We start from the raw sequence: 12,216 nt of genomic DNA on the forward strand, positions 1-12,216 counted from the left end.
TTATTTCCTAAGTTAGCTGCAACCTCAAAATATTGTCATCTACATCTGCTTTATAGCAGATGTACCACAACTTACTTTATACTAATTTCAGTGTAGCCTCCAGAAACTCTTTTACAATAGAACAATATGTTCCTTATGTGAAATGACTCAAACTGGACAATGTCTATAATTTTATAAACATTTGGATAGTGTCTGTCATTTCAACGTCCTTCCATGATAGATATGACATGTCATACCTCACTATTTGCATACATTTTGTGATGATATATTGCTTGTTTCAATTCTAAATGCATTATGAAACTAGTAAAACTGTATAAATAAATTTGGTTTGTTGCTGGATGTGAAATGAATTCATCATTAATGTGTTGTATCTCATAAGGGTATTATAGATGCACTCCTGCTATCTTTAAAGCTTAGTATATAAAAGGAACAGTTGATAGACTGAGGCAATTCATGGAATATAATGTCAGTTTTCCTAGATATAGAGAGTACAGTCTCCTGATCCAATTTTATGCAAGTAAATGCTTTTATAACAATGGGCTGAGCTCGTGTCATCCAGTACCCAGTATATGATCTAACTTTCTGAAACCATTCTTCTTCTTCTGCACTTTATAAATTGGATAGCTGTCTTTTCCTCTTTCAAGCTTTAGTCTTGCCAGACTTCTCCGTCTGTTGATTTTATAATACCACTTATTTACAGGTCAGTCATCTTATATTCTGGCCAAATGTTTTTTTTTTCATTTAAAATACTAAAAAACCTTAATAGCATGTCTTATTGGCCACTACTACTGTAAATCATCTGTTCATCCAATTTTTGGGAAGGCAAATCTCTGAAATGATTGTAGGAAATAATATGCATGTTAAAATGGGCCTACAATATACCGTAGATGAGTAATCATTACCCTCCAATATTATCAGTATATATATATATATATATATATATATATGGTGGATATAATTAAACTTTCACTACTTGAGAGAGCCCCCATCAAGAATGAGTGAATATAGGACAATGAAACTTTGTGCAAACATTTGGAAGGGCATGTAGAAGAGAAATAATGAATAAGCTATTGAAAGAAACACATTTTAATTTCCATGTGAGAGGGTAAGATTTGTGTCTGCATCATTTTGTGTATTATCAAACTAGCAAAACTATATGAATAAATTAAGGTTTGTTGTTGAAAATGAATTACATGTGACAGTAATATAACATGTTGCATGAGCTCATTGCAGATACTCTCCTGCTGTATAAATAAATTGTAAATACTGTACAATTTTGAAAGTACAAGACAAAGTAAAACTTAGAAATACATTTTAAAAAAGCCTATTTAGAATGTATGTTGGTTTCTCCAGGTAAAACTGGTTTTACTTGTATACTACTAACAGTCAATAATTTGTGTTTAATGTAGGACTCTGGAAATCAGCAGGAAGGAGGGGGGACTGGCCTGGGTGAGCTGTCACAGCAGGATCTCTCAGGACTGGTAGGAGAATTTGAGGAGGAGGTAGATGATGATCTGTTCAAGCAATTGGGAGACACAACATTTGAGTTGGATACTTTCTTCCCCGACTTTGTTGACAAGGTAATTTATCTGGATGTACCATTACATGTCTACAGGTGTAAAGTGTTGTTGGCATAACAGACAAAAGCCATGAACTGTATAAACATAGTAGTGTGTATTTACTTGTTTTTCTTTGATATTTTATATTTGACAAATCATTTAACATAATGTGTTGGCTATGCCATTCTCAGTCTATGCTTGAAGGAACAGTATATGCAGAAGTATGCAACAGCATTCATATAGTTTACATAAGTATAAATTACTCTCAACTTTTGATATAAGTTAGTACTCAAATGGTATTCTGTTGTCTTTCAGCATATTTCTCGTATTCTTTGTAACAGAAACACACATGAAAGATTTTTGGAAGGTGGTTGTCATCAACTGATAAGTAAAGTATAAAATGCATATTTGAACCATCAGCTGCTCTGTATACATTTATTATTTGTGTGTTTGCTTCTAAAGTCTTGTGTCATATATTTACATTCATGGCATGCGCTACACATTTTAAGTAATGACTGATGCCATATAGTGGCGTAAACCATTTTAACCCTTATCTATGAAGATAGTCCAAGACTGAAACTAGTAGATATTTGGGTCTAAAATAAAAGCATCTGATGGTTCAAATATGCATTTTATACACATGAAAGAATTATGCTCTATGTCTAACAAGAGGTTATTGGTGCAGGGGTTTTGAATTATTGTGAACAAAAGAAGTTAACAATGTTTGCAGTATACCCTCACCATGTTGCACCTCCAGGGATGCCTGTTTAATGACTACACCAGCAATGGATACTACACTCTCATTTGCATGCAGCTGCTAGTATATCAAACAAGTACAGAAAAATTTCCTGGCTGATTAAAATTATGAACTGAATTGGGAATCGAACTTAGACTCTCACTGGAATGCTAGTCCAACAAAATGTGGCCAAGAGCTTTTATGGAGTTTGGAAAGTAAGTGTAGGTACTGATAGTTTGAAGCTGTGATGTGAGCTGCCAGGCATGTAGTGAACAGAACTTTTTAAACTGCCATACAGTTTCATAACAACAAACATTCTTGTGCAAAGAGAAACATCTATATACAGACAATAAAAGCTCAGATACAGCTCAAAGAAAGCTATTAGATATCAAGTAAATATCTCTTGCAAAAACTTGAGAAACACTTCCTCTGTAATGGAAATGGAAATGCCATGTGGCTAGGGCCACCCGTCAGGTAGACCATTCTCCTGGCGCAAGTCTTTTGAGTTGATGCCACTTTGGCAACTTGCGTGTCAATGGGGATGAAAGGACAACACAACACCCAGTCCGTGAGTGGAGAAAATCTCCGACACAGCCAGGAATCGAACCCGGGCCATTAAGCATGACATTCCGTCATGCTGACCACTCAGCTACCAGGGGCTCCTCTATAATGAAGTTCAGAATAACCTACACTCTTTTTTATTTTGCTACTGTGGGAATTATTAATTACTTCTTGTATAGAGTAGCACACACTATTATTTCCTATTGTACTCTTCATAACCTAGAGTGGAAGAGTTCTCAGTGTGGGCCACAATGTGAATTACCCTCTCTCATGGACTTTAAAGTGGTATCTAGAGCAGAGCTGTTGATGCAGGAATGTGCTCAGTATGACCATATGTATAAATGCATACCAATAAAAATATAAAATTAATATACTTCTGTAAAAAGGGAATTAGGATTTAGTCTCCAGCTGATAGAGGATCATTAAAGATAGATCAGAAGTTCAAACTAGGGAAGGGTGGAAAAGAAAATTGGTCATGGTCTCCAAAATGACCATTCCAGTATTTGCGTTAAACAGATAAGGGAAATCTGAGAAAAACTAAATGTGGCTCACTCAATGGGGATTTGAACTACTGAACAGCTGAGTATAAGTCCATTGTCGTATTTCTGCACAACATTGATCTCTTAGATCTTTTATAGAAACAAAATTAGGGTGACATATGGTGTGAACATAGAAATTAGAATTGTGATTTTTAATCTCAGAGAGAAATCAGTTTTATAATTTGTCAAATCAAGGATAAATTTTGACTAAGATTATAAAAAATGCATTGTAAAGGAAATACAGTTTGAGGTAAAAATTTAGTAATATCTTTTTACATAAAAACTCTATCATTTCAAACATATACAGGCTGTATGATAATTAATGACTAAAACTGACATAGATGAAAGTATATGACAGTAGAAGCAAAACATTTCCAGTAGACATGGGACTGCAAATGAATTATTTGTGAATGTAGAAGTAAAAGCTACCACTGATTTTAGTATGAAATATTGTCCTACTTAGCACAAATGTATATGAAATGTAAACATATGAATTAAGTTTCCATCTTATAGAGCTCTAATTTCACCCATGGGCTACCTTAATAAGAAATAAAATACTGCCTCAGCATATTACATGTCACAATTTGCTGTACATTCATCCCTGTTAAAGGAAATGTTCCATGTGTCATCCTCACATTTGGATCCAATACTGCATTTGTCTCTGTGGTGAGCAACAAATTCTTTCAAATATCCCCATATAATCCTGCACATCTTTGCAAAATTGTAGGAATCACTGCTGCAGTTCTTCAAACACATCAAATGGAAGTGCTGAAATGATCTGACAAACTAAAATCCAGAGGATTCAGGTCAAGTGATCTTGGAAGCTAATGCATAAACCCTGCTTGACCAATCCATCTTGGACCATATCGCTGCATTAGATGTTGTCTCACAAAAGGATCAAAATTAGTCAGTGTTCTGTCATGCATCTACCACAGTCCCCAAACATGGGCCAAGGGTGATATTTGAGCCCAATTAGATAGTACCTTAAATGAAAAGTTTACATTTCAAATACATTTGTACTAAATAGTTCAATATTTCATTCTGGAGTCAATAGCAGATGGTAATCACACATTTGCAGTTATCTTGCAAACAGTTCATTTGCAGATCCATTTTACTCAATATTTTTGATTCCATTATAATACACTTTCACCAGTGCAGTTTCGCTATTAATCATTGTTATCCTGTATCTTGATTCATAGTAGTCCTTCCTTCCTCTCCAGTGCCCTTTATCCAGGCAGTGGCGTATCAGGACTGATATGATATTTTTTCAAGTTTTTACAGAGAACCAACTGTATCTATATATAGGCTATTTTTATGATGAGCTCACCATTCCCAAAGGTATTTTAATGCTACTACCAGCCCCCTTCCCTAGTATAAAAGTTTAACCTAATCTTTCAAATTCAGAGGGCATTCTATACTGCAATTCTCTTTAAATTTCACCACACATATGCTACAATAAAAAGGGTTTGTGTACATATGTTTAACATTGATATTAATATGTGCTGTATGTATACTTGTGAACATAAAATGCTCTCCATTTCTATTTTCTGCACATTCTTTCCATTGAATGAGTATGTGTTTATAATTACAAGGAGAAAATCTGTGTTTATTTTCATACAACTTTATATTTAACCTTTTATGTTTTTTTGAGAATATTTTATACTCATTTTTGCTCTGTTATCTTACAGATATTTGAAATTTTGAACACTTTCAGCCCTGACTGTATTATTATTCATACTTCCATTCTCATTAACCATGTATGAAATGGAATGATATCTTCCCTATTTATGTTTCCATCTTTGCTTATAAACACACACTGCTTGAAAGAGTTAGGGGAACATGAATTTGGACATCTGCCATACTCCATTGAGCAATAATTGAGGACTGGTTATGTTACCAAATTATGCCTTTGTTTTTCACACATTAAATACACAACGCATCATCATTATGTCCTTGATTGTTTACATAAAAAGAACTGAAATGTTTATGCACAATGGGGACTCACCACCGTCCATCGCATTACTTCAATGTCTATGCTTCATAAAACATCCCTGCTGATGCATGCCACATAGGCCCTAGTATTAGAAGGAATTCAGGGCCACCATAGTGTGTAGCAGCCACAACAGGGTTTAACAGTATCTGTTCAATGTACTGGCTGGCAGCAAGGTGATCCTAGGCAATGACAAATTCATATGGCTGTCAACACTGAAGCTTCCCCACAACATCAAAGAACCTCAGAAATTTGTCAGTTTTCATGGCAGCATTTGGCAGTTATTACTCACCACTGATCTCTGCGCTTGCACGCTCCCACACACACACACACACACACACACACACACACACACACACACACACACACACACTTGCATCAGAGGGTATCTGGACTCGTCTGTAAATAACTCATTTGGTCAGTGACGAAGTTGGAAATGGCAGAACTGAAGGCAAGTTGCAAGATTTTGTCATGTGAGGCAGGGTACTGGAACAGGATGTCTGAGTTGTAAGGTCCTTTCTCGGAACCTGTCCATTACAATCTCATCAGACACATGGCTCGAGTGGCCCTTCTGACATTTTCTTGCAGTGTTCTGGCAGTATCCATATAATGCCGCAGTGCAGAGAGGCCAGATGTTGTGCTACAATGCATTATGCCTTATGTACTGGCCTGTCTCTGTGTAGCATATGAACAACCTATGGATGACACATGGAGAGGCATTGGCATTTGCAGCAGTATGACTGAAAGTCCATCCTTTCTAGACCAAACAAACTGCCTTTGCAACTTGCACTGCATTAAGATATTGCCTTGCATGTGATTGGTTGAATTCAACATTCACAAATGACATCTGCCATCTTTGTACCTCATTAGGGAACACTTGGACACCGGTATTCACTCTCTTCAGTGCGGTCACCTAACACTGTAATGCATAATACAGTCAGAAGATGGTGAATGATTTTAATTGTTGAATACCTTGATAGAAAAAATCTCAAGCGATACAATAAGACCGCAGGTACTGCCTGTATCAAAGTAGATTTAACATATTGGATGTTGATACACTTGTTCCCCTAATTCTGTTGAACAGCATAGTACTGATGGGATCTTTAGTCAAGAATTCATAGTCCCTTTTAATGATACTCTAACCAGTAAAATAAGAGTAATTTTAATGTAATTAACATCTCATTTGTCCAGCTGCAGACTTTTATTGGTTTCGTAAATATTATGGTAGTCCCTTATGTCACATTTAGACACCCGTGTATAAACTGCCTCGTGGTGTGTGTTTGGCATTTCATAATAATGTACCTGTAACATCCTACAGCGTTTGGACAGAAATATGGAAACACCACAAGAAATGCATGCTTGAACATAAATACAGGTGCCAGCCATGCCTGTAGATTGTGAATGTTGTATTTGTCCATGAACACCACCTGTGCATTGTCCTCAATTCATTCCAAGTGTCAGTCAAGGTTGGAACAGTATTCTGTGTAGTTGTGAGTGTTTTATGTCAGAGCTACATGAATTTGAACATGGGTAAATTGTTGGTGCTTGTATGGTGGGTGCTTCTGTAACCTATGGAGCTCAAGTGTTTTGTGTTTCAAAAGGCTTTTATACCATGTATAGGGAAAGCAGAAAAATGTCAGCTGCTAATTCAGGGTGTGGAGAAAAGTGTGTGTTGAATGATTGTGACAGATGGTCATTAAAGATGACTGTCAGAAAAAAAGAACACAACAGCAGAAAAAGTCACAGCAGAACTGAACATCACATTTGCAAACCCTGTCAGTACCATAACAACTGTAAGGGTGCTCCAGATGTTGGGAATTACAGGGCAAGCTGGAATTCTAAAATCATACATCAGTGATATAAATCCCCATAACAGGAAAACGTGATGCTGAAGCCATGAAACATGGAATATGGAACAATGGAAGAAGGCCTTTGGTCAGATGAGTCTTTCTGAAATCCTGTTTCCAACTTTTGGCCAAGTGTATGTCCCAAGAGTGAAACCAGTTGTGTGTTTGGTGGTGATTTGGGCAGCCATATCATGGTATTCCATGGGCCCCACAGTTACTCCACTATGTTAGATTACTGCCAAGTGTTTGTTCCCCAGTGGTGATGCTGTGTTCCAAGATGACAGGACTGGCTTTGTGGGCATGAAGATGAATCGTCACACCTCCCTCGACCACCACAGTAATCAGATCTCAATGTTATTGAAGCTTTGTGGTCTACTTTAGAAAGAAGTGTGCACAATCATTATTCACCTCCACAATTGTTACCTGAACTTGCTACTATTTTGCAGCTGGAATGGTAAAGATTTCCTTGAAAATCAATATTTATCCATCCAGAGATGACTGGAAACTTACTTGAATGCCAACAGTTTTTCTACATCATATTAAGCATCATAACGTGTTGTGTTTTTGGTGTTTATGCATTTTTGTCCATCCCTGGTATCTAGTATGGGTCCCAGATTGCCCAACAGTACTCAGCAATTGTCAGATCAGGGATTTGCAAGTAACCTGTTCCATTGGTGATTATTGTTTCATTCAAACTCAGCCAGAATTCCCTATAATTAGTTTTGTTTGTTCCATTTTATATTGTTCTAGATGCATTCTCCTTTTTTATGACTGTTCCCAGTGATTGGTTACCAATCATGTACTGAACAAAAAACTGGTCCATCTTTCTCTTTTCACACATTACATAACTTTTTGTTTGCTAATTCCTGCTCCAAGTGTCAATAATACTCATTCCTTTTTTAATTTTTTTTGTCAATGAAGCTTTCCTACGCACAATAGCATCTTCCATGAACAGCCACATGGAACTTCTGATATTGTCCACCATGGTGTTTACCAATATTTTGAAGACTAATGATACTATAATAATCTCTTGGGGTACATCTAAATCTACTTTCATAACTGAAAATTTCTGCTCCTTACGAATGATGTCCATATTTCTGCAGGCCAGTAACTCCTCAGTTTAATCAGAAAACTGGTTCAATATAATGTAAGCTCATTTTGTCCACCAGAGCATATCAAACTTGAAATGCATCTATCTTGTGTATGTTCGTGTTTTATTTGTGTTTTTTATTTTTTATTTTTTTTTTTATTTTCAAGGAATATTTATTCCTAACTTATAATTTTCTAGAGTCTTTGAATCTTTCATATCTACCTTCTTTCATACCATTACTCACATACATCCCAAGTGCTGCGATCATATTTTTCAACAATTTCATCCTGGATGGAAAAAGTTATAATTAACAGAGGATACCATTATTTCTTGAACAAAGCACTGTTAATTTTGATCTAACTGCACAAGGAAAATATGTTTGTGTAGTATACTTGCAGGCACTGATTACTGCATAAAATTCCTCACTGAATGCTTGATATTTCTACAATAGTATTGTGACTTACATTCAGTTTTACAATTTTCAGGTATATTTAAAATATGTTATGAATTTCATCTATATTTCTGCCTTTTTTTCACACATATATTATTTAGGTGATGTATCTGTTCTTTGGTTCATGTTTATATCACAGGGACACAGAATTCTAAGGTATACATTTTATACATTAGTACAGTTTATTACTTGTTATTATCAGTCATGTGCTTAAAGCCTGTATCTGGAATTATGTGTGTGTGTATGTCAAACATTAACACATTACGTAAAGACTTTCACTACAAATTTAATTACTGTCACTATCTTACTCAATTTTAAAATCCTAGTTCACTAGTGCTCATTTTACAGTCATTCATGTCTTATTTAAATTATGCTATTTTATCTTTTGTAGGAAGAAAATAACAACAACGTGTCCCCGGGTTCTGCAGAATCAGTCAATTCTAGTAACGCAAACAAAAGTGCAGTTGCACGTAAGATGAACATTATTGCTGCAAACCCACTGCTTGCAGGTTTGTTTACATTCAGACCATTGACTGTCTGTTCACACAACAGAAGATCATTGTACAAGCATTGATGTGAAGCATTATCTGACTTAACCTTGGACTTACAACTAGAGAATAAACAAATTTAATTTTGTAATGCCATGAAAGTCATTAACATTTTGTAAATATAACTATAAAAATTACTAATTTGCAGTTTGCTTCATGCCACATTTTCATTATAAATTAGTTTACATAAAATAATAATCAGTCCTGAATTAACACTTAAACTGTAGCTTGCATTAAGAAATGAAATTCTATACATTGACACCTGTGTGAGTATAGACCACTGTCTTCACTATTGATCATAGTAGAAGGTGGGAATGTAGTCACATATATTATTAACAATAAATAAAATAGCTACAGGCTGCAGTTATGGCGTTAAAAGCTTTATTGCATGTTTGGTTCCGAGACTTCACTCCTCATCCTCAGATGTATCTGTGCACACAGTAAAAACTGTTTTTTTTTTCCTTGGTTTTTTTTTTTTTTTTAAAAAAAAAAAGATTACATGCATCAATGCATGTACAACATAATATACATCTCTTGTAGAGTAACACAGTAAGCTAATCACTCTACCTGTCTTAAGGGTAAGTTAGAGGTCTTCATGACACTTGCCAATACTAGTTGAATTATATTTGCTGTCTTTCAATGTTTGTTCATTAAACATTGTAAAAAAAATGGTATGACACTGACAACAGCCTTTATACTGACCATTAGTAAATATTAATTGAAGAAGTACACTTGGGTTTAACTATGTATCCTCAAAGGTTATTCATTGGAAAAGTGAATATATTTAATATTCTCCCGCGGGAATGTCTCGAGAATGTAGTAGTTCCTATATTCACAACCACTATCTTTTCTGACCCAAAGCGCCATTATTTCCTGGAAACTGAGTGATAACAATGCGTAATTACATTAACATTTAAAGACAGGAAATACTGTTGAATTAGTGTTGGCATTTGCTATTAATAATTATATTTCCCATATATTAGGATGTAGCACAGATCTCTAACCCAACTTTAAGACAGGTAGAATGGTTATCATACAAGAACTGTATGTTATGTTGCATATCTACTGACATATATAGTGTTTAAAAAAAGATTTTTTTTAAAAAATTATGTGTTCAGGTACATATGAAAACGAGACATGAAGTTTCAAAACTGGTCATGCAGTTAAGCTTGTAACACCGTAACTCAGCCTGAGGCTATTTTATTTATTGCTATAGATTGCTACTTATTAGATAAAATGAGTTCTGACCAGCAAAACATTACACAGAAATGGCCTTCTTGTTCAACAAAGCTACAGGATTACTACTAGCTGATCTTTTAGGCAATTTTTTTCTTCAGAGAGTTGGTTCCAGAAGGGATGTGTGATAGGGATATGGTAGTGAGTAATGATTTATTATCAAATAAATATTTTCCTTCCATCTTGTATTTTCCGTTCATTTAAATTATATGATTCACAACTCTTAACCTTTGAAGCTTCCCGCTGTACCCCACTCACCCACAAGGCTGTATAGACGTATAAGCATGCATGGTAATTTTACACAAGTTACCAGTGTAAGAAAAAGAGAATTTAACTGTACTCACTTTATCACTTTTAAATTTATGCTTTATATGAATCAACAGAAGGCACACCTGTTCGTGAATATGAAGGTAGACATAACCATAGCTGTAAGCTTGTGAAGCCAAGGAAATTTAGGCTAAAGAAAATCGTAACAGGAATCTAGTAGTTCTAACTGTAATTTATTTTCCATATTGTGCATGTCAACAGAAAATGGCAGTGGAAACACATAACAAATTTCTTCTAACTTGTGGAAGTAAACTTTAATGAGTGGGAAATATTGTTTAATATTTTTGCTTGCTTTCTATATTTTGTGTTAACTACCATGTATTACAAAACTGTTAAGCAGGTGAAGATTTTAATCTCTTTCATGAAAGTACCTGAAAGCAGAATTCTAATTGCTGCTATGTCTGTACCCTCATCATCAAATGTCTTTCACTGTAAACCTGGATTGTTAATTCACTCCTTTGCAAAAGCTAAAATGTCTTTTTCCTGCATTGTATCTTTCATTGTAGCTTAAAATGGCAATAAGGCAGTATTAGAAAGGATCTTGTATTCATCTTCTAAAAAAAAAAAAAAAAAAAAAAAAAAAAAAATGAAAAAAATTAGCGTAAGAAACACAGCTTTCTCAGTAACATTACTAGCCATTTCTTTAATTTGATACTCACTTGACCAAATGACACACATGGCCCCTGTTTTCTCTGGGCACTGAGGCCTGTTTGCTGCTCAATCCTTCCTCTGTGTGATGAGCAACAGTCTATCTGAATTCACGATATCAATATATATGTTGAGTACTCGTCCAGAAAATATAAATATATTGTTGTAGCAAAAATATTGCTGAAAGCAAAGATAAATCTTACTTTCTTTAGTCCCACCTTATGAATACTGGTACTTAAATCCATCACCAAAGCTTTCTTTGATTTTTGTACCTCAGCTTTCATCTCTTTGCTTGCTAGGCATCCATTATCGTTCCCCTGTGAGGTACTATAATCTCATAATTACAGTTCTGAAACTTACTAAACATCTTCATACTCCATTCCACATCATGCATTTACATAAGTATAGAAAAAAATAAAAATAAAAAACTATGCTGACTGATTTCCACTCTGAAATGTCTATCCTGACCATTACTGTATTTGTCATCAACATAAAAAGGGAAAGTATTCATTGTCATTATTGTGTGGTGACTGGTATCACTTGCAATCATGGGTACACTGAAACAAATCATTGGTCACATATTTACAGTGAAGAGAACTGTTTCACCACTCCATTCCCCTCACAAGCTCTCATTTCAAAGATGGAAAGGGAACAGCAGTGCTTACACATGCATTACATCTGCTG

The 12,216-nt window shown here is 35.1% G+C and overlaps 1 protein-coding gene across 7 annotated transcripts in view; it reads left to right on the top strand.

Moving 5' to 3' along the window:
• The window catches only part of LOC126297938 (ecdysone-induced protein 74EF), an 844,422-nt gene that overhangs the window by 434,409 nt on the left and 397,797 nt on the right, over positions 1–12,216 (top strand). For all 7 annotated transcript variants that reach the window (XM_049989256.1, XM_049989260.1, XM_049989262.1 and 4 more), the window contains 2 exons: positions 1,410–1,580; positions 9,165–9,282. In XM_049989256.1, the coding sequence (XP_049845213.1) occupies positions 1,410–1,580; positions 9,165–9,282 (289 nt within the window). The remainder of the gene's footprint in view (positions 1–1,409; positions 1,581–9,164; positions 9,283–12,216) is intronic.

This window comes from Schistocerca gregaria, chromosome X (genome assembly GCF_023897955.1).
Source record: "Schistocerca gregaria isolate iqSchGreg1 chromosome X, iqSchGreg1.2, whole genome shotgun sequence".
In the NCBI taxonomy this organism is placed as follows: Eukaryota; Metazoa; Arthropoda; class Insecta; order Orthoptera; family Acrididae; genus Schistocerca; species Schistocerca gregaria.